Genomic DNA, 27869 nt, shown 5'->3' on the forward strand with positions numbered 1-27869 from the left:
CTACTAATGGAAATGTCGAAATCAGGAATGTCACCAGGAATGATGACGGGAAAGGGTTGTTGGAGATTCTGTCATCTGGAAGGAACCAGAGTCTTCAGTGAAAGGAGAGTGTCCTGGAAGAATGGCAAAAACTGGAAGGGCAGATGACGGTGCCACACTTGGTAGATCCAATATAACGGGAGCTGAAGCTCTCTGGATAGAAGGGAGCACGTTGGTAAAGGGAGGCATCTGCCTTCCATCTCAACTGCCAGAGACACAAGAGTGAAACAACGACCAGCAGCCAGCACTCGAGAAGGCTCCAAGAGCCATGCTCTGGGCTAGTGGCTCTCAACCTTCCTAACGCTGCAACCCTCGAATACAGGTCCTCATGTTGCGGTGACCCCAACCATAAAATTATCGTTGCTGCTACTTCATAACTAGGATTTTCACTGTTGTTACAAATCATAATGTTAGTATCTGATATTTGACCCCCCACCCCCCCAAGGGGTCTGGAACCACACAGCTCTAGGCAGGTGAAAAAGGAGTTGATATTATAAACAGAGCATGGTGATCTTCTGTCGAGATGTCTCAGCAGCACACAGGAGGTATGGAGTATAAAGCATAAAGCCTTAAGCTTGATCAATACAGATCACAGGACAGAGTCCTTGGATTTCTAGTCACTAGCAAGTTTCACGGGACACGAGGCATGGTGGAGCATATCACAGGAAGCCTTCAAGAACAGACGTAGGGATTTCCATTTTAGTCTGTATGCCAAGGCCACTGGGTGAGGTTGGTGTGCTGGTTCAAGTTTGAGCAACGAATTGCTATAGTTAAAATCACATGGGCCAAGGACACTCCTAGAATTCTCCTGCAATGGGCAAGCTTAGGTCTGCTCAGATTAGGAAAGTGGGAAGAAGTGTTTGGCTGAAATGTGCTTACTTAGAATGTGAGGGCACAAAGGAGGATAGGGAGCAAGCAAGAGACGCTGTCCATAAATCACACATGAATAAGGTTTTGAATTTGGGTGTTTGGCAAACCATGGTTAAACATTTACAGGTGGCTGAACTTAACGTGAGGAGAACAGTTACAGATGATGGGAGTTTCCCCTGATGACAACCCAGAAATAAAGGCTTTTGGTTTAGGGAGGCTGAGGCCAATAAAGATCAGTGATTTTTTTTTTCAGAAGTGTTACCTAGCAGTCCAATAAAAGATGGCAGTACACGCTTCTTAGGATGCCAGTTTCTTTCTCAATCGGCACAGAGCATAGCTCTGGGACCCCTCTCAAGTGTCTGTTGGTTGTTTCACTCTCCCTAATTTAGCTCCAGGTTCTCCAGGCAGGGCGGGGAGCTTGGATTGCCACCTGCCCTAAGGTTCGAGTGTTGGCATGAATTAACACGCCTCAGTCCAGTCATTAGCTCTCAGCCATCCGCAAGACCAGTCCAGCCAGAGCTGCAGGGTGAGTTGGGACACACAAGGCACTAGCTAGAGCTGGAAGGAAGGGCTGCGCGCTGACTGCCTTTTCTTTTCACCTGAAGTGAAGGCAGGGCTGGATAACAGAGGTGCTCTTGGGAAGTGGTTTCATCACACCCCCTGAGGTCAGGCCCTCAAATCACAGTTCAGCTTTGGCTAAGAATCTGACTTGTGCAAACACAAACCCCACGCACTTTTGCCCAATTTCCTCCTTTCTGCTGACAGCAGCAAAACTTGGTCCTGAACTCTAGGGGGTCTTGGTTTCTGATTAGATACCAACAAAAGCTGCCACTGTTCCATAGCCTCTTCGTCCCCAACAGGGAAAGGCTGATAAGGGGTTTGGGAAGGAGAATGAGCTCCGAGGGATGGAAGGGAACAGGACTGAGATAGGTTGGAGGTGTTGCACGAAGGACCAAGATCTGAGCGACTTCTTCCTGGTGGCTTTCAGCAGAAGACAGCAAGTTGCCTAGATGAGCCGGCGGGACAGGGGGCGTGGCTCTGCGGGCGGGGGCGTGGTTGAGGCGTGGCTCTGCGGTCGTGGGAGGAGCCGGGGCGGGAGGCGGCGCCGCGGAGGGGACCCGCGGCCCGGGCGAGAGCTCGCCAGCCCCGCCGCGATGCCCCCGCGCCCAGGACGCCTTCTCCAGCCTCTGGCCGGGCTGCCGGCCCTGGCCACGCTCCTGCTGCTACTTGGAGCGCGCAAGGGTGCTCGGGCCCAGGAGGTGGAGGCGGATGGCAGGGTCGAGCAGGACCCGCACGCCAAGCACCTGTATACGGCCGACATGTTCACGCACGGGATCCAGAGCGCTGCGCACTTCGTCATGTTCTTCGCTCCCTGGTAACTGCAGCTCCCGCAGGCCGGCGGGGCCCGATCTGGGGACCGGGAGCCCGGGGACCGTGGGGAGGGCGCGGGGCGGCTCAGGCTGTGCTGGGGGCGTGGGCCGCGCTCGAGCCTCGCCGCTGACGTGGCGCTAGCCGCCGGGCTGCGAGCGAGGAAGGGCGGGCCCCGAGGGGAGACCCGGAAAGGCCTCTCCGCCACGCCACGCTGCTGAAGTCCAGGCACCCCCGCTTATGTCTCCTGCCTAGCTCCTCAAACTTCCTGTGCTGGCCGGACGCAGCGGGAGCCCGGCGTCCACGTGCCCTAGCCTAGTGTCCTCCCTGCTGGCCCTTCTGTATTGGGTTGGATTGAAAAATCTAAGGCCCCCTCAAGATATGATTTTCCACTCTATGTGTCGAGGGTGGGAAGAGATAGCCTAGGTAGGGGACTGGGGCTTCCTTGACCCCTAGAGTCCGAACTGTAGTGCCAGTTCTGGAGTCCCCGCTGCACACTGGGGTGGATGTGAGCTGTGTTCTCAAGGCCTTTAACTCAAGGCTGTCCTCTTTCACCTCCTGTTCTTGGCTCATTTGGAACCCGGTCATTTGGAAAGTGTGAGGTAGAAGAACAGTTCTTCCTAAAAGCAATACCTTCAGGCTTCCATTCTTCGGTTGGAGCTTCCTGGTGCATCTCCCTGCTTTCCCAAAAGAACTGTATCTCAGGAATTAGTCTAGACACAGCAGTGCTTTCCTGCTGGGGCCTAGATGCTCAGAGAAAGAAGTTCTCAGGGCCACAGCAGAAAGCGGTATTTAGAGGTATTTAGAGCGCAGGCTCTTGAGATGTGGGATGAGCTGGTTGTGTTTATTGCTGAGCAAAGTACTCTTCCTCTGGCTCAGTAGGGACTCATTAAGGACAGAGGGTTAAGCAGTTAAGAAAAAATGTGCCTGTGGAATCCAATGTACTCAGTGATTGTGCTTTCTAGAGTGGGAGAAACTTTGCCCATAACCCTACAGCGGGCTATCACTGCATTTCAATTGGTTTAGTGTTAAATTAACTTGGAGAGGGAGGGGTGTCCGATTGGCTCGCAGCCCTTGTCAGTTAAGAATGCAGGAATGGGATACATTGTTTTACAAGCCCAAGAACAGCCACTTGAGTCTGTAGAACCATTGAAAGAAAAAAGACTGGTAGTCTGCCACAGTCAGTCAGCGTTAATAGTTACTCTGTGCACGAGTCGTCTCAAAGTAGTGATTCCAGTTAAGTACATCACAGGACTTAATTGGAGCTGATTTCAGTGGAATAAATCTCTGGGTTTTTAGTTTTATGAGAAAAGTTGACATGCAGGCAGAACCCTGCAGTACTGATGGAGTTTTAAGTTGAGACTATTTCCAATGAATAACCAGCTAGTCTTGGCCAGTTGTGGTATACATCACATAGATCTTTTTTCACTCTATGGCTTACAGACATTTAGGTCGGTGCTGCTCCCCAGAATAAGCCTTTAATTGTTTGCTTCTTGCTACTCTGCTAAAAATATTAGAGATATGTAGGTGCCCACCATGGCCTTTGAAGGCTGGGTTTTTGATATTTTAAGAGGAAGTTGAGACAGGATCTCTGTGTAGCCAAGCTGACCTTGAACTCGTGATGTTTTCGATCTCAGCACTTTGGAGTGCTAAGATTTCAGAATTTTAAGAACAACATGGAACTCAAGATAGACTACACTGGGTCCCTCCTTGCTTCTTTCTCACAGTGAGTGCCTGGATGTCCATGTGTGATTTGGGAGCAAGGACACCATGTAATGACAACATTGACCTGTGTGTGTATTCCTTCTAAGCTTTGCGGCTGCAGGATTTTCCTACTGGTGTTGATTTGGTGCCAGCATTGGGTCACACTGAACCTAGGGACAGTGAGGTCACGAGTAAGGTTAGGTGCCTTTGCTCTGTCATTTGGCTCCAGGCCTGTCTCAGTATCCACAAAGGCTCCAAGCCAGAAATGCCAGTTAGACAGAAGCAGTGGACTCATCACTGCCCCTGGGTGCAGAGGGGCATGCTTGTGTGGTGATGGCCCCAGATGGTCAGTTTAACCCAGATTAGAGGGAACTAAATCTTTATTTTCTTTTTAAATCTTGTATTGTTTTCGTAAGAACCCTGTCAAAGGTGTAGAGGATCTGTACAACTCTAAACTGAGCATATCTGATCAAATTCCCTTAACATCAGAACAGCCCTCGAAAATTCATTAGGGCAGCCACCCTACTATCTCCCAGCAACATCTCATAACTGGGTTCCATAACCACCATTAGAACCTATCCTGCTTTCTTTGAGAGGCACCAGGTGTCACGAGGCGCAAACAGGAGCATTGGGCCAGCTGGCGAGCAGAAAGTCCACGGGCCCCATTGTGTACACACTGTCAGAGCTGTTTTTCTTCCTTGCTATCCATTCTTTACCAACCCACTACCTTGTTGAACTCACTGTGCTGAATTCACGGAAGTTAAATCCTCAAACACAGTTTCCCTGTGTGGGTACCCCATTCATTCTGCTTAAGTTGCCACAGTGCTTAGTGTGCACAGTGTCTGGAAAGGACAGCACTTCCTTTCTTGGCACTTACATGGAATGCATAAAGGAATACTGACAACCCTTCAGAAAAAGGGGGTGATGCTGGATTTGGGCTTGTATGTGTTTGCATATTTTATTTGTACATATGTGCATGTGTACACCTCCGGGTTTGGGTACCATGCATGTTGAGGAGGCCAGAAAAGGTCATATTCCATAGGACCAGAGCTACAGGCATTGGGACCTGCCTGATGTGGGTGCTGGGTCCTCTGAAAGAGTAACAAGTGCCCTTAATTACTGAGCCCTCTTTAGTCCTATTTTATTTTAGGCCTTTATAAAGCAGGGATTTGTCTTAGTTGCCCAGGAAAGTCCTGCCAGGAAGACACATTAGCTTTAAGCTGACTTTTCAGTGCCACCTTTAGATGCCTGCTTTGGAAGTCAGGAAAAAAAAAAAAAAAAGCTTACAGATCTTATTGAGAATGTATCTGAGGGGGAACTCACAATTGTCAGTACCTATCACTCTTGTAAGTGAGCTTTTTTTTTAAAGGCAATGCAGTGATTAGTTATGTTATAAACACAAATAACTTGTTTATTAGATGAAGAAAGAAAGAAAAAATAACCAGTCCTGTGCCATAATGCTGTGTGGTTGCACTCATTCAGAACTCATATGGACTACAGCATACGTGTGAGCATGCAAGACTGGCCAGCCCTGTCCTTCAGGTTCCGTGGCGAGAGAGATCTGATGCCGTAGTGCAGTGTAAGAGAGGCAAGAAGCCACAGTCTTGCTAGTATTGTTTTAAACAATAGATGACTTTAAAATATTTGTATATAACTAAACTCACATAGTCAATACAAGACATTTGAGCCTATCAACTGCAGATGTTCAGATTACCACCAACCTCTAATGATACATAGTTTGGAGCACTTGAGGTGTAGCTCCCGTGGTACAGTGTTTGCCTCGCATAAAGCCCTGGTTTGTTCTCCAGTCCTGTGGACACTTACAATCCCAGCACTTGGAAGGTGGAGGTAAGAAAGTCAGAAGTTCAAGGTTATCCTCAGCTACATAGCGAACTCAGAGCCAGCCTCAGATATCCAAGACCTGTGCAAATAAATAAAACAATTTAAATGTACTTATTTTAAGGCTTTTAATGGGGCAAGGTGCAGAACTGATAATTCCCGAGATTGCCTTGTATTTGCATACATTTGGTTATGTAGTAGGGGAGATATTTCCTTATAAATAAACGGACAGTTACAACAAAGTGCAAAGCCGAATGGGAGAGCAGGGGAGACGTCCAGAAAAGGAGGAAGATGTGAGAAGGGATTCCAAGTAGCCTGAGAGCCAAGGAAGTCGTCTTGGAGGAAGTGATGCCAAACTGAATCTGAAGGGCGAGTGGAAATCAGCCAGGTAGAATTTAGGGAAAGTCTTAATAGGGTTCATGTATACCTTGAACTCCAAGGGCACAGCAAGCTATATTTTCAGGAAACTGAGATACTGCAGTTGTACTCAGAGGCCAACTAGAAGTCAAGGAGGCAGGGTCTGGCAGAGAAAGAGAGAGAGAGAAAAAAAAAAGAATACTAGGGCCAGCAGCCTGTTGATTTAGATTAATGAGGAGAACCCTGTCCTTGTGAGGTAACTATCTGCTGCAGAGAGAAGAAAGGCTGGGGAGTTGCTTGCTCGATGGGAAAGGCTGAAGTAGTGAATATGGACATCCTGGGAACCGAGGCTTAGTGTGCCCTTCTTCTGGCTTCACCGTAGGTGTGGACACTGCCAGCGGCTGCAGCCAACTTGGAATGACCTGGGAGACAAGTACAACAGCATGGAGGATGCCAAAGTCTACGTGGCTAAAGTGGACTGCACGGCAGACTCTGACGTGTGCTCTGCCCAAGGAGTTCGAGGATACCCCACGTAAGTAGGAAGGAAAAGCTGGGCTTTCTGTGTGTGGGTCTAAGGCCAAGGAGTGTCCAAGCTCAGCTTCTGGTAACTTCCTTCATAGATCCGAGGAGCTGAATGTAAGCAGGTGGTTTCTGCTATTAGGCCAAGATTGTATTGAACACTGTTGGTTGTAGACACTTTTTGTACTTTGCATGGGAAAAGCCTTAACTAATTACTGTTGGTTGCTGAGAAAGTGGGCATTTGCGGGACAGTAGTGGGGTCTGGCTGTCTGCAGTCCGGTCCCAGGTGATGCTTCACACAGCCTGTTCAGACTTTGTTATCACTTTTGGTTTGACTTTCTGCTTTGAACGGTTTCCACTGCTGAAGTTTTTCTCTTTTTCTTCTTACTGATGAAAAGATTTTTCATAAAGCTGCATCCCCTGCAACTAACACAAGGTCTGTTGGGATGGAGGGTGACAAACCAGACTGCAGCAGGCATGTACATAGTTTTATGACACAAATTATGACTGTCTGCTCCAGTCTGGAGGAGCGCCCCCCCTCCCCCCAACCCAGTGGTGCTCTGAGGAGCTTATAGAACCTTTAGGAGGTGGGGCCTAGTGGGTGGCAGTTCACTGAAACCGTGTCCTTGAAGTAGATATTGTGACCTCAGCTCTGACTGCTTGGTTTGTTTCATGTCTACTTTGAGGAGAGAGGTCTGTTAGGTTCTATCTTGGTGTAGACCAAAGGCAACAAATCCAAGTATCTCATGGCCCCAATTGTCCAAAATAGGGAGTGCAAATACATTGTTTCTCTTTCTAAACTGATGATCCCAGATCCTTCTTAGAGCAACAGAAAGCTGACAGACAAACTGACTTTTTAAGAGGATATCTCGGTCCTGTTCTGTTGCTATATTTGCATAGCAGACTGGATAATTTGCACAAAGTGGTTTCCCCACAGTTCTGGACACTAGAGGTGCCGTCAAGGCCAAGTTCCTTCCAAAACTGGGTTTGGAAATCGTTTTGTGCCTCTTTCTGGCCTCTCCTGGGTTGTTGATGTCTCAGTTTTCTGTTACTGTTGCAGAATAATTCAAGATACTTAGAGGAAAGTTACATAGTAAGTTCCTGGCCAGCCTGAACCACAGTGAAACTTTGTTTCAACCCCTCCGTCTCAAAAGAGGAAAGGTTGATTTGATTGACAGTTTTGAAGGTCAGTTGTCCCTGTTGCTTTTGGGCTTGCAGCAGGATGGCTATGGCCACAGGTATGATAGAGCACTAATTGTTAGTCACACAGCAGAGAAAGAAGGGGAGGGGAGCCTGGGTCTCATGTCATCTTTAAGAGTACACCCGCACCATGACCTGAGATCTCTTAGGCCTACTTCTTGAAAGTTCCATCACCTTCCAGCTGCCCAACAGTAATGAACAAGTCTTTGACGACTGGGCCCTGAGAGACCTCAGATCCAAACTGTATTAGCTGAATTAATTAACTCATTACATCCTTGGACCATTTGGGTGTTTCTGTGTGTTCAAATGTCCCTTTCTTGTGAGGACATGAATCACATTGACTTATGTGAAGGCCTGGTTCTGAGTGAGGCCTCATCCGCCGCTCGGGTTACACTTTTAATTACTCTGTTTTGGAGGCTCAAACCTCTAACACATCAGTTATGGTACACTTTGTCACAGGCTGTGCAGAGTAACACCCAAATGGGAGGTTTTTTTCTCTGTAGCTTCCCAGGAAGAGACACACGTGTCTGTGGAAAGTTTGTAATAGAGAAATTGGGGGCTGATCTTGGGCCCAGTAGCCCTCACTCTGCTGTTAACTCCTTTACCTCTGTTAATTGAGAAAGAAGGGTAGGGTGTGCAGGCTAATGGGAGGGTCTGTTACCCTAGCCAGCTCTCCCTGGGCCCTTTCAGCTTACTAAGGAAGAATCTCACTTTTAAGCAGGTTGGAAAGACTTTTTTTTAATCCAACAAGAGATTTGTGTACCAAATTAGGAAAAAAAAAAAAAAAAAAAAAAAAAAAAGACCCCTACCCCCACCCCACTGCAAACAGGCTAGATCTTATATTTTAACTTTAGCAAAGAAACAACAACAAAAACTGAGTTTAAGTACAGGTTCTTTCTGGTATTTTGAGATTCCATCTGTTTCCTGCACTGTGGTGTGTGGGGGGAGGGGGGCACTTAGAGGGAGAGGAAAGTAGAGAAATATAATATGCTGCTTCTGTGTGTGAACCCCAACTTTATGACCCCAACTTCCTTTTCCAGAGCTGCCAGAGGGAGGCCCAGTGATGTGTGTGTGTGTGTGTGTGTGTGTGTGTGTGTGTGTGTAACCTGCTAATTTTGACTACATACTTTAGCTTGCTTAGACTTTGTTAGTAGTATTTTTTTCTATCCAGACAGGTTTTCACTATGTTGCCAAGATTCCCCAGAACTCTATTTTTAAGCCTTGTGCTTAAGGTTCACCTGCCTCAGCCCCTGAAGGGCTGGGATTATGAGTGTGTGCCTCTATGCCTAGCTTTCATATGTTCTTCATAGGAGTGCAGTATAGTGCCTAAATCTAAAGACGTTAGCCTTTCCTTGTCTAGATGGTCCAAGACTTAATAATAGTTTGACTTGAAGTCCTTCACCTACATGATGGGGCAGAAGCAGCCCTATACAGCCATTCTGGTCACTGTGTGCTGTGCAGTAAGGGACAGGAGACACTGGACACTGTTGTAATGCCAGGTGGCTTTATACACCTGAGGCTCATGTATGTGTTCTGAGCACAGTTTAGGCAGGGTAGGATGTCTGATAAGTGTTTATTTTCACTTTACTATGGTTTTAAGTTAGGGTGGTTTATAAGGATATAACCCTGCTGTCAGCTGAGGGTCATAGAGCTCCTGAGGAAGCTGGGCATATGCTCACATGCTCTCCATAAAGCCTCTATGTCCTTCTAACTGCCATTGTACTGTTATTTTCCTTTCTTCTCTGATTTTGGAGATGGAGCCCAGGGCCTTGTGTGTGCTAAGCAAGCAATCTACTTCTGAGCAGCACCCACTGTTCTTCTCAAGACAGGGTTTTACTGTGTATTTTTGCTATCCTCCTGCCTCAGTCTTTGGCATACTCTACCATCTAGTCTGGTTTCCTTGTACATCCGTGGAACTTCATTTTGAAGGCTTCTTCTGTTTTAAAGCCTTCATTTAAAGGAAACTTACTATTTGTGAGTGAGCTGAATGTTTGTGTTCTGGAAAACATGCTGACACATACCAGCGTGTTGGTTTTAGGAGATGGGCATTATTCAGGGGGCTCCAGAGAACTCTCTTAGCTTTCTTGCCACATGAGTTCACAGGGAGAGGATGCCATCAGGAAACCAGAAGGCCATCATAGACGTTGGCTATATTACGTTGTGAATTTGGAGTTTAGTCTCTAGAACATTTTAGGAAATGAATTGCTGTGCTTTTATGGGCTGCCAGGCCAGTCATGGTCTATCACTGCCTGTGAATCTCCATCTACATATCTCAGCTATGCATGTCCAAATGTAAAAATCTATTTCTGAACATTGTATCAATTTACAAAATCCAAATCACGTCAGGGAGGTGTTAGAGGGTTTCCCAGTAAGCAGGTTAGTCTGCATTTTCCTTTCTCCTGACAGGAGCCACAATTTTAGTATAGTCTTGACAATTTCAGTGAAGTTTTTTTCCAAGGCATGTTGTGAGCAGAGTGATCCAAGACCAGGGTGTGTGAAATTCATGCCCTGTGAAATTTTCCCCTGGTGATATTCATCCCTTGGTGATGTCTTTCGATCAGCATCATAGGAATGTTCCTTCACCTCTGTGGATTCCCTGGAGGCCAGTGAATAGGAGAGAGAAGAGACTCTTGCTCTCTGCAAACAGAGATAAGGGTCCTAGAGTGGATGGCAGGAGGTGTGTATAGATCGACTTGCAACTGCTCAAATGCCCTGATGATTGGGATCCATCAATGACTGGGTGTCCATCTGCTGTGGTTGCCTAGAAATATACGTACTGCAAAACAGTGTTTGGTCTGCTTCAGGACTAAGAGAGACCCACAGGCAGCAGGAACAACAAGGGAGACCAGGAGCCTGAGGCCAGGAAGGAGAAGCCTGGGGGAAGCACTGGTGTTCACCTCAGTTGTATTTTCCTTGAGTAATGACAGGAATGTGTGAAAGTTTAGGCTCATGCACATGGCAGTCTCCTGCAGCATGGTTTTTGTTTCCCGTTGGAGTTTTACCTGAGTGGCAGATAAGTGCCTGGCTGCAGCTCCTGGCAGTTCCATTCCCGGTTCACATTCCACCCAGAGCAGCTTTTCAACTTTTCAACTTCTGCTCGTTCTAATCCCTTGTTCTTCTTTCAGCCTGAAGTTTTTTAAGCCTGGACAAGAAGCGGTGAAGTACCAGGGTCCTAGAGACTTTGAAACACTGGAAAACTGGATGCTGCAGACACTGAACGAGGAGCCAGCAGTAAGTGTCCCCTCCTCCTTCCCTTTACTGCCCAGAGGCCAGAAGAGGTAAAAAGAATTGAAGTTTCAATTCTTTAGAAGTTGTAAATAGACCCTCTCTGCCTGTGCCATTTCTGGTTGGCTGAACGAATTCAAATTTGCATACAGGAGCTCAAGAACCTAGTTAGCATAGCACTCCAAGCAGGTTCTCTTGAGTATAAGAGTAAACAGGAGACATTCTTAAAAGAAGTCAACAATGCAATTTCCACATTGGACCCTTTTGTCAGGAACACTCCTGTTGTCTAGACCCGTGGTTTGGAACAGGCACTCTGTCATATTGGTCTTGCGAAGACCCGGTCTTGGTTTTCTTGGGGAAGAACCAGATACAAGTTCTTCTTAATACTCTTTAGTTGCTTACCCAGGGTCCTCAGGTTTCTCTTCCTGTTTACTGTGTTTTTCAGTCCCCATGGCTGAGATCGCAGGTGTGCACCACCGTGCTTCCATCTTGGCTCCTGTTTCTAATTTCTCCTTTTGTAGCTCAGTAACTACCTTTCATTTGTCTACTTTTTCCTCTAACTGGTTCACTACAATTTCCTTAGGGTTCTAGTAATTTTTTATATGAATGTGTTTAGGTTTAGATTAGATTTTTAGTGGGTTATAATAGTCTTCCCACTCCATTCTGAGTTATTTAGGTAGCAGCCGGGCAAGGCAGCTCACATTCCTTGGAGGCTCTTTCAGATGGCTTTGTCATGGAGACTGTCCACAGTGTTTACCTACTTTCATGCTTTTCGTTATCCTGAATTACTTCATGTAAGAGCAGCAGCCTGCCTTTTGTTTAGCAGACCACCACACGGTGACCATCTTTGGCAAACAGCAGTGTCATGTCGGATTGCTTGTGGCTTGACTTTTATTTCAGTTTTCTCTACTCCATTCAGGGGGATGCAGGACTACTGGGCTGTGGAGAGCCCCTCCCAGTCTCCAGGTTCCACTTCTATTTAAGCACCTTTCTTAGAACTGACCAATGATAACTTGAAAAGTTTCTTAATATAAAAATATTCAAACATGTACAAAGGTACCATTTTCACTGTCTTGCTAGCCGGCCTCCCCTTCTCCTCCATCCCTCGTGCATCCATCTCAGGGAGTGTTATCTGTAAATATTTCAGGACACATTCTCACAGATATATACTTTTTGCTTTGTAACATAATTACTATGTCACTGGCTCATGAGGTGCACTGAGCAACCATGCATTTGTACTGGTGGCTGGCTTCTAACGCCTGGAGTCAGGACCAGGCCCACTCCAGTCTCCTGTTTGAGCCAGTGCTTTCTCCTGACTCCCCAGATCCCATAGCCCACTTGGGCTTGCTCCCACTGGCTGTCCATAGTGTAGCTCTTTCCTTTGCTTCTTGGTCCTCAGTTTTCCAGGCCTTTACCAGCTTGACTAATAATGGAAAACCTTGAACAAATGTTCCAGTATTTTCCTGTATCGTTCTGTGTGCAGGCATCATCAGAACACTGTAAGAGCCTTATTTCCTAAGCCGATATGAAAATCTTCATTGTGTTCTAAGTCATAACAATCATCATAGGTGACTTCCTTAAGCATCCTTCTGTATGTAGACGGTTGGATCGGGACAGAGTGGACCTTGATGGTTTATGCTGTGGTGTGACTGGGTCTGGAATAGCAGCCAGCATTCACTCATCCCACGTCTTGGGCGACTGTCAAGAGCATCAGGAGTTCTGAGTACAACTGGAACTGAGTTGTGCAGTCCGAGTACAGCAGTTGCTCTGTTGTCTTAGGGCTGTGTACTGACTGGAAGGGGCAGGTGTATGGAGTCATGTGATCCCAGCACTTGGTTTGGGCTTTATTTCTCATTGGTGCCATCTTTAAAGGCACCTTTACTCTCAGCTCATCAGAAACTCCACTCCGTCTTTGGTGCTACCTTGCTCACATTTAAAACATCCATTACTGTGTTCGTAGTGTTGATGGGTTGCCTGGGAACTGCATTCATTTTAGGTAACTGGAAGCCACAAGCTTCTGGGTGAATTTGCATCTCTGTCCTGCTGGAAAGCTCCAGGGCCAGGTGGGGTTTTCATGTATGTTGAAACAGCATTGTTTTCTGTGTAAAAATGTTCTTTTTGGGGGGGTGGGTGGGGGGTTAGGTAAAATGTTCTTTTTTTGGGGGGGGGGGTCAGGTCTGAGGCAAGGGAGAAACGTTTTAAATAAGTGGGCTAGCCAGGGTCAGCACAGATGTGTTGAGGGTTTCTTATCCTCAGTGAAGGAGAGAGATGTCAGCATGAAATCTCCCCTTTAGCATCCCAGAACTGGAGCTAATCACCTAAGCTTCAGTTCAGTGTCTGAGCACTGGTAGCTCTCAGATAACCACTACCAGGAAGGACGGCAGTGACAGTGTGCTTTCTTGTGGAAAGGTTAAAATGCACACTTTTTTTTTTTTTTTTTTTTTTTTTTGTGCTGTGAGTTAAACCCAGGGCCTCGACTCAAGGCAGCTCTGTCCCTGAACCACACCCCAACCCCAAACATGCAGTCTTTCTATAGATTATTCTTTTTATTATTTTTTAAATTACATGTGTTTAATTTGTGTCTGTGTGCATGGGCTGGGTGTGAAAGTCAGGGGGATTGTATTTTGAAACATTCCCATCTATGTAATAAGATGGCTTGGGGATGGGCCCCAAGTCTAGACATGAAATTCACTAGTGTTTCATAGTTTTGTTATATGTACCTTTTATATACAGCCCAAAGGTAATCTTCATACAGTCTTTTTTAGTGTGCCTACTTTCTGACTTCAGCCCAGTATGGGTTCTCCACTGTGGTGCCTGCTGGGACTCAAAAAAGTTCAGATTTTGGAATATTTGTGGTTGGGGGTTAAGGATGTTGAATTTGTAATGAAAACAAAGTCGTGATTGTCGTTGTCAACTTGGCACAAGATAGAGATAATCAGTAAAGAGAGGGGTTTTTTTCATTAATTAATTAATCTATTCACTTTACATCCCAATATCAGCTTTCTCGGTACCTCTCACTCAAGTCCTCCCCTTATTCCACCTTCTCCTTCTCAGAGGAGATCCCCCTCTGGGTGTCATCCCCCCACACACTAGCAACCTCCTTACTCCTACCCCCAGGAAGAAAGAAGTAACTGAGAAAATGTTTCCATAAAATTGGGTTGTGGGCAAGCTTGTGACTTAATGTGGGAGGCCCCAGCTCACTGAGGGGCAGCGCCACTTCTGGGCAGGTTGTTCTGGGTTGTGTAAGAAGGCAGGCTGAGCAAGCCAGCAAGCGCGGTCCTCCATGGCCTCTCCTCTGCACCCTCTCCTGCCGTACTTCTTTCAGGGATGGACTATGTTGTGAACCTATGAGCCAATTAAATCCTTTCTTCTCCAAGTTAGTTTTGGGTCATGGTGGTTATTACAACAACATACAGCAAACTAGAACATCAACTTTTATTTAAATTAAAAATTAAGCTCTTAAAAATCTCAACTTGTCTAGATAAGAAGCAATTTAAACACATTTGAAGATGTATTGAGGAAAAAGGAGGCTTTCCAAAACAATGTTTGTCATTACTGAAAGGTAAATATACTAAAATGTTCACGCTGCATAGGCCGCTTAGAGAGGGCTAGTGTATGGGGTCAAAGGGCAAAGAGCAACTTTTGGGTCTTCAGCCCTGCTCTTCTCTTCATTTCTTTTTTTTTTTTTTTTTAAATATTTTTATTTTTCATTATGTATATGCATATGCCTGTGTGGAAATATAGACACATGAGTACAGTTGCCCTGGAGGTCAGAAGAGACTGTTGGAGCTTCCGGAGCTGGAGTTACAAGTGGCTATGCGCTGTCTGAGTGGGTGCTGGAGACCAAACTCTGGTCTTCTGCCAGAACAATGCACACTGAACTGCTGAGCCATCTCTTCTAGCCGCCTTGCTCATTTCTTAATCCTGGCATTTTACATTGTTTGTGCTTGTCGGATGATACACTCATGTTGGTAGAGTTGGTAAGCCAGTATTTACTCCACCCTGCCCTGCTCAACCTTGGAAGCAGACGAATTCTCAGCTAGAAATCAGCTGTGTTAGTCTCTGTGACCTCTTGCGGTAGGTTCTCTGGGCATCTGTGGTAGTAATTAAGCTTGGACTTGCGATGAGGTGGCTGCTGACCTGATCTTGTCGCCTCAGTTTTCCTTGTCCTCTTCACTGTCATCCTCTCTAGGCTGTCTGTGGTGAAGAGGGCCTTGTGGAGTTGTAATTTGTAACCCCATATGTGTTCCGTCCTACTGGAGTGTCCCTTGCTCTGCTGAGCCCCGGTTGTTAGCACACCCCTTCCCCATTCTCTGTGCTACTCGAATTATGTGTTCAGTGGCCTCCATACATGCAGTAAAGTGAGAACCGTCACCTGTGGTGGGGCCAGTGTCATTAGCTCTGCATCTCCTCCTCTTCCCACTCAGTATTCTGGGAGTTCTGTTGGAATTGCATGGAGGACCTCTACAAGGCAGCCAGCATCTACAAGGGTTATGGTTGGTTGCGTATTTACTGTAATATTTCTTCTTTAAATTATCAAGCTGCAGTCTCTTTCTGTCTCCTATACTGTGAAGGTTCTTCCCAGGTTCCTCTTTGTGGTAGTCTGCCGTACACTCCTGTTGGTGAAAACATATCTGGTTATTATATTGAGCTATTTTACTGTTCTCCAGTTCTTCATTGGGATTACGTCTTGGCATATGCTACCTGGGGAGGCTGTCTGGGCCTCTGTTGCCTGTGTGGTACCTGGCATGGTGTCAGTGGCTCTGGCTCTGGGCATGGGCTGTGGCTCTTGGATCTCAGCCTTGGTGTTCATGGTTATGATGAAGAAGTGGCTTGAGCCAGCTGAGGCTCCTCCCAGGTGTGATGGGAACGAGGCCGGAGTTGCTCAGTGCTCTCTCCAGTTTCCAAGTTTTAGATAGCTTTTATTATAGTATATTGTTGTGGTTTCCATTTTATTAGTTATTATTAAATCTCTCATTGTACTTCATTTACAAATTCAACTGTCCAAGGCATGCATACTCAGGAAATGAAGTAGATTCGGGCTTGGTTCTATCCATGATTTCAAGTTGGAGCTCTTGGGATGTGTCACCTTCAGTAAGGGATAGCGGCTGTGCCCTTCCGTCCCAAACCTTGTCTCATGAATTCCCTTAAGGTTAACTCGCAAGGCCCACCCAATCCTGTTCCTTGGTGCCTCTTGCTTGTTGGGTTCTGGATTCTTATGACTGACCTTTCTGTCGGTCTTTGGTAGCTTTTTCTCCCCATGTTCTCCCTGCCCCTCGTAGGAGCTGAGGGCCATCAGAACCTGCTCCCTTGTGATTTTGCCTCTAGGTTTGCCTTTTCCCTACCTTTGTGTCTTAGCTCCTTCCTGTGCTCATTGAAAATTTACCTTGAATCCTGTGGGGAATCTCAGATCAGGTCCAGGAAGAGGGCATGGTTTGCAGGGTGTGCAGACTTCAGTTGGTTTATTTGCTTGGTTGAGTTTGGGGTGGAGACAACTGCCCCAGAGCTCAGGTCAGTAGGGTGGGCCTGGTGCTAAAGCACCCAGAGTTCTTGATGGGAGTGACTTCCTGTCTGGCCTTGTTCAGCATAGGTGTGAGATAGACAAGTAAGGGCAGATTTTGGAGTCATTTTTGGAGTCTTCTGAACAAGGTGTGGTCCTCCTCCGTGCCTCAACTGCATCCTCGAGGACAAACCCACTGATTGGTTTTTTTTCTTCCTATTAGACACCAGAGCCAGAAGCAGAACCACCCAGAGCCCCTGAGCTCAAGCAGGGGCTGTATGAGCTCTCAGCCAACAACTTTGAGCTGCATGTTTCTCAAGGTAAGGTTGGAACCAGTGGCCATGGCTCTGGGCTGGCTTTTCTTCTTGTTATCCGAGGACTCATGGCAACATCTAGTCACAGCTCACATTGTCTCCTCAGCACCGTTTGGATGGTTGCTCGACGAGCCTGCTCTTATACCGTATATTTTCTCCTTTTTCATCCTTGTAGACATGCCTGGCCTAAGCCTTTGCTAAAGCCGTGAGCACACCAGGCACACAGCAACAGCCTTGGATAAGGACGTCTTTATTAATGGCGAGGGCTTGTTTACTTGTTGGAGGCAGAAAGAAGCACATTTCTTACTTGTTTAAACAGTGTAGTAAGACTGTTAAAACTATGAATCAAATTAGGTGTTCTTTATATACTGACTTTGGAATCGGTCTCCTAAATATCTGCCTGCAGTCTCCACTGCGAATAAAACACAAGCCTCCCCTTGTTACCACGTGGGCAGGTTTCAGAGGTTGGCTCCATCGCATATGGGCAGAAAGCAGACGCAGCTTCCTTGCTGGCTCCATTATCAAGTACTGCCACAGAGAGGAAACCCCCCTGGAAGACTGGGTTGCATACACTGTGAAAAAGGACTTAGAACTGTATCTGGCCTTGAAGCCTGTGACTGCTGGGAGCCAGGTGTCCTCAGTACCTGCATTACTCAAAAACTTTACCACGGTGTCTTCCATTGCTACTAGAATGAGTTATGTAATCTGCTCTACTACTCCAGCAGTGGGACCTAGCTGTTTCCCCTGGGAAGTCAGACTGATTTGGGCTCATGTAGAATATGTACATTCTACACAAATCCCCTCATCCTAGATAGTCTCCTGCTGGCTAGCCACGCCCCACCCAGTGCAAGTGTCTCCTGCAGAACACACCCTGAAGTCCCCCCATGGTAGTGTTTCAGGGCCCACTGAGGGTCTTTCTTCAAAGGCAGCTATGGCTTCTTGACCTTGCTGGCTTCCCATCAGAGCCACTAGGAACTCAGTCTCCATGCTGCTGTTGGTATTCCACACGTCTGCACAGAGACGGTGTTAGCCTCGAAGATCAGTTGCTCATCATTTCAAATAAGTGATTCACCATTTCCCTGAAATGCATTATTGCCATAGCCGCAGCCACCCTGCTAGTGCCTCTCAAGAGCTATTGTTTATGATGGAGCGGCACTCGTGGCCACCACACGGACCCACCCTCGTTTATCACTTGCAATGTTACGGTGGTAAAAGAGGCTACGGTAAATGTTCAGTTCTTTCCCTTTTTGCCAGTTTTCTCTCAGTGTGAGTTGGCTCTCTATTGTCCTTCAAAGATGACAAATTTGATTTTAAGTTATTGTTTTGAACATATGTGGTGTATATATGTAGTGGTGAGTCTATAAGCAAGGGAACAAAGCTGTATTCTTCAGTTCAGCATTTGGTCCTGTGATGTAAACCCAGTGCTTCTTTCCTGTTCCTCTCCGCCTTGGCCTCCCCTACAGGCGACCACTTTATCAAGTTCTTCGCTCCATGGTGTGGCCACTGCAAAGCTCTGGCTCCGACCTGGGAGCAGCTGGCTCTGGGCCTTGAACATTCTGAAACTGTCAAGATTGGCAAGGTAAGTCCAAGCCCTTGTTAAACTGGAAGCTGTCTGCTTTGGGCTGGATTAATTAGCAGAGTAGTCCATTATTCATTCTGTGTGCAAAGTCGCAAACTTGATTTATTAATTCCAGTTAGTGTGCCACTTGACAATTCATTTCACCTTCACAGATGGCAGTCTGGTTTTGGAGTCTGCTGGCTTTTCCACAGAATGGAGATAAATTATGGCCTTGGCCGATTTATTCAGAAGGGATGGCCAACTCGGCATTGGCAGTTCTGGAGCTGCCCAAAGATATGGGGTAGAGCCTTGTAGAAGGTTCACTGGATGTCTATGGAGCTTAGCCAGTAGCTTTCCTGAAGGGTCCTTCTTGGGTTCTACATTCACACAGGCTCACAGCAGACCCTTCACGGTGAGCTCTCCTTTACACTGCTAGCCAGGATTCCTTCCAACTGTTCAAACAGAGAAGCCAGAAGTACTGTGTAACAGCTTCTGTGAGTCCAGGCTTTCTGGGACTATCCAGAGAAGCTCCTGGGCTTCTGGCTACTTTTAATCTCATTGACTTTCTGATACCCACCAGACACCCACTCTTTATGGAATTCCTCTAGAAAAATGTCTCCCTTTTCCACTTGCTGCAGGGCTTTTTGCATACAGAAGCGGTGCCGTGTGTCTGGGTATGATGGTCAGAAACAGAGACTGGGGGTTGGTAGGCCTGGCAGGCTGGCCCTGGTTGAGATGTCTCCCCTGAGTTACTTACTTTGCAGAAAGGAAACGGTGGATGGTGGATAGTCAGATGAGAGTCTGTTGTTTAGCATGGCCCTTGGGGTGGGATGATACTGGGTACATTGTACTTCTCACTGTGAGTTGTATGGATTTCCTCCTTTTGCCCTGCTTTGCTTTCAATGCTGTAGTCTACCATTAAGTGATAATATAATGACAGACGTAATAAATCATGCTGATTATTTCAGTCATTGAACACTGGGTGGAAATACAGTATGAAAATATATCTGGCATTCATTCTGTCTTGCTCCAATCTTGGTATCCTTACTTCAAATTACTTTGAGTTTTTTTTATGGGAAATGATTTGTCTTTATCCAGTAAGAGGCTCTCAGCAGAAGCAGACATGTGCAGTCACAGGCTGTGAAGGACTTTTATTGCTGGTCACTTGGGCTACTTTAGACAGGACCCTGGAGAATGCTTGTGCCCCTCACAGACCTAGCTGGAAGCTTCCTGGACTTCATTTTAACACCTAATGGCTCTTGCTGCAGTCTTACAGCTGAACATAGTTTAAACCCCACTTTATTGACATAGTGAAAGCTACCTTAGTTCCACTTGGCTAATTTTAATGATAAAAAAATTAAAAAATAATGCTTGTAAAAATATCAGGCAGGCAGAATCTTGCTTTGCTTGAAGTAACTGGAGCCCAGCTATTCTGAAATCAAGGCAGTAGGATCACAAATTCAAGGCCAGCTGGGATAATTTATTGGGACTCTTATCTCAAAATAAAAATGTTTTAAGAAAAGGGCAGGGGATGTAGCTCAGCCGTGCTTGCCTCTTAAGAACAGGGTCCTGGGTTCAGTTCCCACCCAAATAAATAGCTCCTGAAATTCTTATTTGGACAAGTGATAACGCTCCACTTACCAAATGTTCTCATTAAACATGGGCTACCTGCTCCCATTTGTGGGGTGTATGCACAGGAATCAGACTACAGGACCTGTGCGTGCTAAGCATAGCACATGCTGTGTCACTGAGCCAATGTTCCCTCTTACCCTCCATTTGAAACTGTATAACTGTGAGTGATAGCAGGTTTCCCAGCCTTGGGAAAGCCTGGGTGAGTGTGGTACTCTCTCAACAGCCGGCCTCACACTTCTTCCCAGACAGTGGGTGGGGCATCCTAGACCTGCCAGTTTCAGTTGAATTCAAAGAAATCCCACATCCCAAGACAAATCTTCTCACTGTGTTCCATTAGCGTGGGTGTATTTGTGGGCGGCTTCTAGGCAAAGTCTTTCTAAAACTTACAGATTGCTGCCACGGTTGCTCTGGGGTCTGGATGAGAACTTTTTTTAAAGTATAAATTGTCTGATAATGCCTTTGACAAGGCTGTGGAGAAGCTGACCGCGTGCTCTGTTGTTCTGTTTGCAGGTCGACTGCACGCAGCAGTACGCTGTCTGCTCAGAGCACCAGGTCAGAGGCTATCCTACTCTGCTCTGGTTTCGAGATGGCAAGAAGGTATGTCTTTAGCTCCTGTGTGCTCTGTGGGGATAACCTCTCCGCTAGGCATTGTGGCTAAGTTTCTGAGAGTACACAGGTACAGGAAATGGCCGCTGTCAGCTATAGGAGGAGTAAGTACTGTTGAATGTAATGTGTGTGTTTCCCTTCACTGAGAGACCTGGTAAATAAGAAAACTGACATTTGCCAAACCATTCTGAGGCATTTTTGTAAGCTTCAGTTTCCACTGAAATTAGACAGCTGTGTAGGCACCAGACGTCTGTGCTCTGGTATGAACACAGACATTCTAGGCCTCAGAAGGGGATTAATCCATCTCCCCACTCCTTCAATGCCTTGCTCATAGTTAGCATCTCAAAATTCTTAAGGAAGTCGGATGGGTGAATGGTTAGCCCCTACTTTAGACTCCGATGATGCACAGCTTGGGATGGAGGGGGGCTAAAATCAATCTAATTTCAAATCTGAGTGTGAGCACCTGTTCACAAGAGACAGACACATAGCTGGAGCTGAGACTTCTGATAGGGGCCTAACTGGGCAGATGGGGTGGGACGACATGCGACCGAGAATGCTGACCGCATCCGTGTGTCTCCGACAGGTGGATCAGTACAAGGGAAAGCGGGATTTGGAGTCACTGAGAGACTACGTGCAGTCCCAACTGCAGGGTTCAGAGGCAGCTCCGGAGGCTGTTGAGCCATCAGAGGCCCCGGCGATGGCTGCTGAGCCCACAGGTGACAAGGTGGGTGTTTGTCAGAATGGAGGGAGATGGTCCTGAGTACAGAGTCTTCTCAAATGGGGTCTTCTGGGTGTGAAATTATTTTTGGTCTACTGCTACATGCTTCTCACAGCCAAGGTTGGCAGAGGTGTGTCCCTTGAAAACCCCTGAGGTAGAGGTGAGAAGGCCCTGAGAGAAGGTGCTTGGTGTCACAAGCCTCCAGAGTCTGTCCCTTTGCTCTAGTTACGTATATGTGATAGTTTGCTGTGACTCTTCTTTGCTGCCCTGGCCCCGTTCCTGTTCTCTCCAGAGCTGACCGCTGTCATTTCATTTTAACCTTGTAGCAAAGGCTCCTGGGAGACACGCATCAGGAAGGGCTATGTAGAAGATTGGGTAGCCAGATCGCAGAACATGGCATGTGCTTAGGCAGCCTCTATCCTTATTCGTTCAAGCGTCTTTGGTTTTAAGATTTATTTTTATTATTTTTAGTTCTTTGTGTAGGTGGTAGGGAAGGGGGGTGTGCAAGTGCCTGCAGAGGCCAGAGGCAACTGATCCCTTAGACCTGGAGTTACAGGCAGTCGTGAGCTGTCTCGTATGGGTGCTGGGAGCCAAACGTGAGTGAGTCATCTGTAATGGAGCATGCACTCTTAACCACTGAGCCATTCTCCCGCCCCTAGGGATCTTGGCTGTTAGACTTTTAGTTCTGCATTTAACAAGTTTTAGGTACATTCTAGCCACTACCATGGGCTACTAGGAAAAAAACAAAAACAAAAGCCCTCATAGCTGTTTCCCAGCCTGTGGAGGATGCTAGGTCTCTGGAGGAGACAATGAGAGCAGAGATGAGCAGGTGTCACGGGACTGTGACCAGCAGGGTAGTCAGCCTAGAGAGAAGAGAAATGAGCAAGGGTTGGCAGAACTGACAGCTCAGAAGTTGCCAGATGGGGGCGCATGGGAGCCAGATACCGTTGGGAGAATCAGCTGTTGTGTTCAGAGCAGGGCCACAGTGAGTCAGGAAGGCACTGTGAGGAACCAGGTTGCATAGAGGGGTGCCCGAGAGCAGCCAGGGGTAGGAGCTCAGAGGGTGGAGCCCTAGCAGGTTGGAGCAGGTCAGCTTTGGGAAGACGGCTTGCAGTTGCTGAGGCAAGATATTGGGCTCTGAATGACAAGGAGACTCCAAAGTAAGGGTGAGACAGTGGGGGCAGGAGGAGGGGAGCCTGAGGATTCCACTCCTTGTGAGTGAGGATAGTTCTGGGGGTGGGGCAAGGAACAAGAAAAGAGGAGGAGGGATCTGAGGTCACTCTGATTCCAGCAGTCTCTGGCCAATGGTGGCAGATACCCAAACACAGGTAAGAAGTGGGGGTGGGGATGTTTTGGTTTCTAGGTTGTATGTATAAGAGGATGGAAACAAAACAATGGGCAGTCAGTGCAGGACTCAGGACCAGAGCAGGAGGGCCACTGTGAGTGACAGGTAGCAGTTAAAGTCTATGGGAGGATGTGTGTATACTCTGTGCAAATTGCCCAGTCATTTCATGTGAGCAAACCCGGAACTGTGGAATAGGGAGGTCCCTGGCACCAGCATCCCGTGGGTACCAAGGCATAACTGCATGTTTCAGCTCCCACCACTGAGCTCTTCTCTTGACAGTCAAACACTGGAGTGGGGGTGTCGGGGTCAGGGCTAATGCGCATGCCTTGTCCCCTGGGATGAGGGCAGTGACTCACTGAATACCCTTCACGTAGAGAGAGGGTTGGAGCCATCACTCAAGAAAACCTGGTACTTGGAAATTGGATACATGAGTGCTGTCTGATGCCCCTACCCCTGCCCCTGCCCTGTCCCCGCCAGGGCAGCAAGAGGCCTCCTCAAGCTTAGGGACCCATTCCTTAAGTTTTGGCTTAAGAAATATGACCACCTACCAAAGTTAGGGGAGCAAGTGTGTCGTCCCTAACAGGGTAATTACACACTGCAAGTGTTTTCATGGCTATTTATAACAAAGTTTTCCATCTCTATTCTGGCCTCTCAGAGAACACAGCTGCTTATCAGGATATAGGGTGGTAGCATTTGTAGTAAGTCCATGGACCCCATGTACTTCCTGTTGGAGGTCCAGACTGTGTGATGAATGTTCCCCAGCACCTCTGAGGGGGCTGCTGAACATTGGCTTTTAGAGAAATACAGCCTAGATCCATGAAGAACTCTTAAGATAGAACCGTTTTAAAATGCCTGCATGAAACCCTAGCCTGACTTGGGTCCATACTCAACACTTTTTTGTAGATCAGAGTACATAGAAGCCCATTGGTATGGGTGTAATAAAAGCTACCTACCACGTCTGTGCTGCTAGGTCTCTGTTGGCTAGAAGAGATAAATGCTTGAAGATAGGCAGGGCAGGAGAGAAAAACAGCATGTGAGCTCATGCAGACCCACAGAGGCATCTTGGGCTTCAGGCCTGGGAGCTATAGCCTAGAATGGATTCATCCACATTGCAGAGGCCTGGGACACAGTATGGGAAGCCCATGGGCTGGTTATGGGTAGAACAGAGGTAGTTGGGAGGTCTGTCAAGGGTCTCAGTGTCCTGCCCACAACCCTCAACAGCTCTTGAACTTGGTACCGTGGTCCCTGTGCTAATGTCTCTGTCCATCAAGAGATCTGGCTGCCCTGCATATAACTTGTAGGCTGCCCTGGCCAGATTCCATCTTCTGCCCTGTTCTGCTCTAATCAGTGTGTTTAAATTGACCTTCCTCTCCTGAAGGGCACTGTGCTGCCACTCACCGAGAAGAGCTTCGAGGACACTATTGCACAGGGAATAACCTTCGTCAAGTTCTATGCTCCGTGGTAAGTGGCCGCCTCAGACAGTGTGCCAGTGCTCCCTGTCACAGCATGTGTCTCAGTGGAGTGAGCAGAAGTCACACTTCCACACAGGCTGTCTTACAGGAAATGACTCTACTGTACCCTGTGCAGCAATGGTTACTTTATAGAGAAAGATGCGAATTCACTTTTAAAGCTCAGTCTACTTAGACACAAACAAAACCAGAAGTGAATTGTGATAGGCTCCGCGTTCTCGTCCAACCATTCAGCACATGACCTAGTTACCTGAACCTTCCTGCCATGCGGTCCTCGGGGACTAGAATCTCAGTGGACGGAGAGCAAACAGAGACCTAGATAGCCTGGCACCAGAGGACAGATGGGTGACGTGACTTTCATGACTGGCTGTAACTCTGCATGTCCTTTGATGTCCCTGAGCCTGCTTCCTTAGCTCTAAAACTGCATCAACAGTTTGTCTTTGTAAGTACAGTTCAGTTGGACAAGCAGAGCACATAGAGGAGAAGATCAACCACACACACAGCAGTCACTGTGACACCCTATCTGTCAGCTTGTTCACTCCATGCACGCAGGAGAGCTGCTAATGAGGACGTGACCCGTGAGTTGGGCAGCTTTTGCCCTTGAATAGAAAGGCAGCTTGGCATGGTGACTCAGGCCTGAAATCCTAGCACCGGGGAGGCTAAGGCAGGAGGACTGTGAGTTCATGGCCAGCCTGGGCTACAAAGAGAAGAAACAAAAAAGAAATGCTGCCACATAATGCTACTAACCTTTTTTATTTAGAAAACCCCCAAAGCTGTACAGATAGATGAGTGGAGAGAGAAGCCCCTCCTGTAGTGGCAAAGGCAGAAAGAGAAGGGAAGAGTTGAGCATAGCTTTGTTGTGGCCTCTTTGATGTGGATGATGTATCAAGGAGTGTCCACCCAAGCTGCTCGCAGTGATTTTATGTGTCAGCTCCACTCACCATGCTGTGGGATCAGAATCTAACTTTCTTTGCAAACCTTCTGTCAGGCTACCAAGGGTGGCACAACTTTCACTTCCTTCATAGGAGAGGAAGGAAGGGCCTGTGAGTACTCAGTGAGAGAATTTGGTGGTTATAACGGATTCTGAGGGTATGGTGACTTTCATGCAGGAGAAACATGGACTGACCTTGACCAGATCTCAGTACAGCTGCCCCTGTTCTCTTCCAGGTGTGGCCACTGCAAGAATCTGGCTCCTACCTGGGAGGAGCTCTCTAAAAAGGAATTCCCAGGCTTGTCAGACGTCACCATCGCAGAGGTAGACTGCACCGCTGAACGCAATGTCTGCAGCAAGTACTCGGTGGGTACCTCAGGGGAAACATGCCTGGAGATGGGGAGCTGAAGATTTAGATCAGAGCCCCAGGGGGACTGTCACTTGGCATCATGGAATGAGTTCACGCACTCTGTCCAGGCCTCCCTAGAGAATGGCTCGTATCTTGAGTTGTGCCATGTGAGAAATAAAGGACCCTCTGCAGCAGAGGAGGCTGGCCTCTCAGAGTGGAGTGCTGGGTTCTTGCTGGGTCTGGCAGTGCTGCCTGCTGCCTAGCCAGCAACTGCCTTGTCCTGAAGGGCTCAGCCTTCAGTTATAAACGGGCATCCTGAAGGATGGGGCTGAAAGGAATGTGCAAGTCAAAACACCCTTGGAAAAGGCCACGGCTGCAGAGACAGTCTGTTTAACTGGCGTGTTTATTCTGAGCTCATCATTCAATGTTATGGGCTATGTGAGCATCATTTATAATTGCCCTCTGTATGTATGGTGCGGGACATAGAACCAAGGCCCCAATCATACGGTAGCACTGATATTAGCCACAAAATTCCCCAGCCTTACCTATATAACAGCTTTTTTTCTTGGTTTGGTGTGCTGTGTGAACCCTAAAACATTGACATCAGACATCTTTCTTATGATCTTTCACTGGACCTAGAACTCACTGATAGGCTGGCTCACCAATAAGCTCTGGGCTTCCTCCAGTCTCAACTCCAGCAGCAGTGGAATTCTAGATGGGCACACCAGGACCTGTTTTGTACACGGGTGCTGGAGAACCAGACTCAAGTTCTCAATACTTACTCTTTTGTACCGTCTCTTTGTGTGTGATTTAAAGCACTCTGTCTTTCTCCTTTAAAGGTACGAGGCTATCCCACATTGCTGCTTTTCCGAGGAGGTGAAAAAGTGGGTGAGCACAACGGAGGCAGAGACCTCAACTCTTTACACAGCTTTGTTCTGCGCCAGGCAAAGGATGAACTGTAGGACACCCCTGGTGAAGTCATCCAGTCTGGCATTATGCACCCCGTGCATAGGAATGACCTCACATGGACATGCGCGTTTTCACTGTGGTTAGTCAGAAAGCTGAATGTATTGAGTGTGTGTTGCTTCCTGTGTGCTCTCTGAGCCACTACACACTACGGACCTTAAGTGTCTCTAATCATAGCTCACGGTCCCTGGGCAAACCAAATACTTTCAGTGCCGATCCACCCTGTAACCTTCTCTGACAGAATTAAATTGGCTCCCTTTGCAACTAAAATACAGTCAAGGTAAACCAAATTGCTGAGCTCTGTTGGCTCCTGGGGGATGTGAGGAAATGCATCACGCAGAAGCAGTTGTTGGGTTTTTTTTTTTTTTTTTTTTTTTCAATTGCCTGAGTTCTGGAAAGTGGGCCTGTGGCACTGTAGACTTAGTAACAGGTCAGTCCATAGTATGCAGATTTCAAAACAAAAGTCCACAGTCCTGAAGATCCCTTCACAGCTACTGTTGGGTTCCTGGGTGTTATTACTTCTCTAGTTGAGAGAGGTAAACCATAACAAATGGTACTTCTGATGTGTGCCCCAAATACTCACGCTGTTCAAAGGATCCTCTCGTCTGCTTTGCATAGGGTGGAGTGTGGAGATGGCTTCTGTAGAAAGTGAGGGTGTGGGACACTCCACAAGGTGGGTCCTCACCTGATAGGCTTTCCCAGGTCCAAGGACCAGGGAGATTCTGCAGCTCCACTTGGGCCTTCAGGAAACAGTTTCTGGTTCTCTTCCTACGTAGTCCTTTTAGAGGCTTGCTGTATAATCTCCACCTTCAAGGAGGCTGACCATCTTTCTAATAATGTATGAGCAGTGACATTCATTTGACCTCAAGACCAAAGACTGCAATCGGCAGGGCTGCCCTCGCCTAGGAAGCCCAAAGTTGGATTTCACACAGCTCCTTCTGGTTCCTGATGTCCTGGTTATTAGACACTGCTGCTCTTAACCCTGCAAAGATGCAGCCTGCGCCATCCATGCCTCTGCCTGGCTTGTTCTCAGAACTACTATGTTTGTGCCCAGACCCTTCACCACCTCCCATAAGCAGGGTGAAGTCAACACCTGGCACAAACTGTGTGGCAAGGAGACTTGAAAGAAGACCATATCTGCTTCTTAAGCATCAGGAGCAGAGTCACCCCACCAGCCCATTATGAACGTTTATTATTAATCAAGTGTGGCTCACAGCTGGTCCTTGGAAACCAGCTCTATTGGCCCAGCTCACGGTGGCTTCAGCTTTGCATCATGAGTCTTGTATTAAAAGAAAACTCAAGTGGTACAATTGGTTTATACTTTCTAAATAAACTTTTTTTTTTTAAAGAAAAAAGTCTG

At 47.2% G+C, this 27869-nt stretch overlaps 1 protein-coding gene across 1 annotated transcript; it reads left to right on the plus strand.

Annotated features, from left to right (window-relative positions):
- Nucleotides 1-1987: 1987 nt before the first annotated feature.
- On the plus strand, nucleotides 1988-27725 carry Txndc5 (thioredoxin domain containing 5). Its single transcript, XM_034510533.2, has 10 exons — nucleotides 1988-2284; nucleotides 6560-6709; nucleotides 11022-11127; nucleotides 16845-16941; nucleotides 18399-18514; nucleotides 20636-20722; nucleotides 21315-21455; nucleotides 24173-24255; nucleotides 25431-25560; nucleotides 26383-27725. The coding sequence occupies exons 1-10, from the start codon at nucleotides 2064-2066 to the stop codon at nucleotides 26503-26505; spliced, it is 1254 nt and encodes a 417-aa protein (XP_034366424.1). The 5' UTR covers nucleotides 1988-2063; the 3' UTR covers nucleotides 26506-27725.
- The last annotated feature ends 144 nt before the right edge of the window (nucleotides 27726-27869 follow it).

The sequence above is a fragment of the Arvicanthis niloticus genome, chromosome 8 (assembly GCF_011762505.2).
Source record: "Arvicanthis niloticus isolate mArvNil1 chromosome 8, mArvNil1.pat.X, whole genome shotgun sequence".
Classification (NCBI taxonomy): Eukaryota; Metazoa; Chordata; class Mammalia; order Rodentia; family Muridae; genus Arvicanthis; species Arvicanthis niloticus.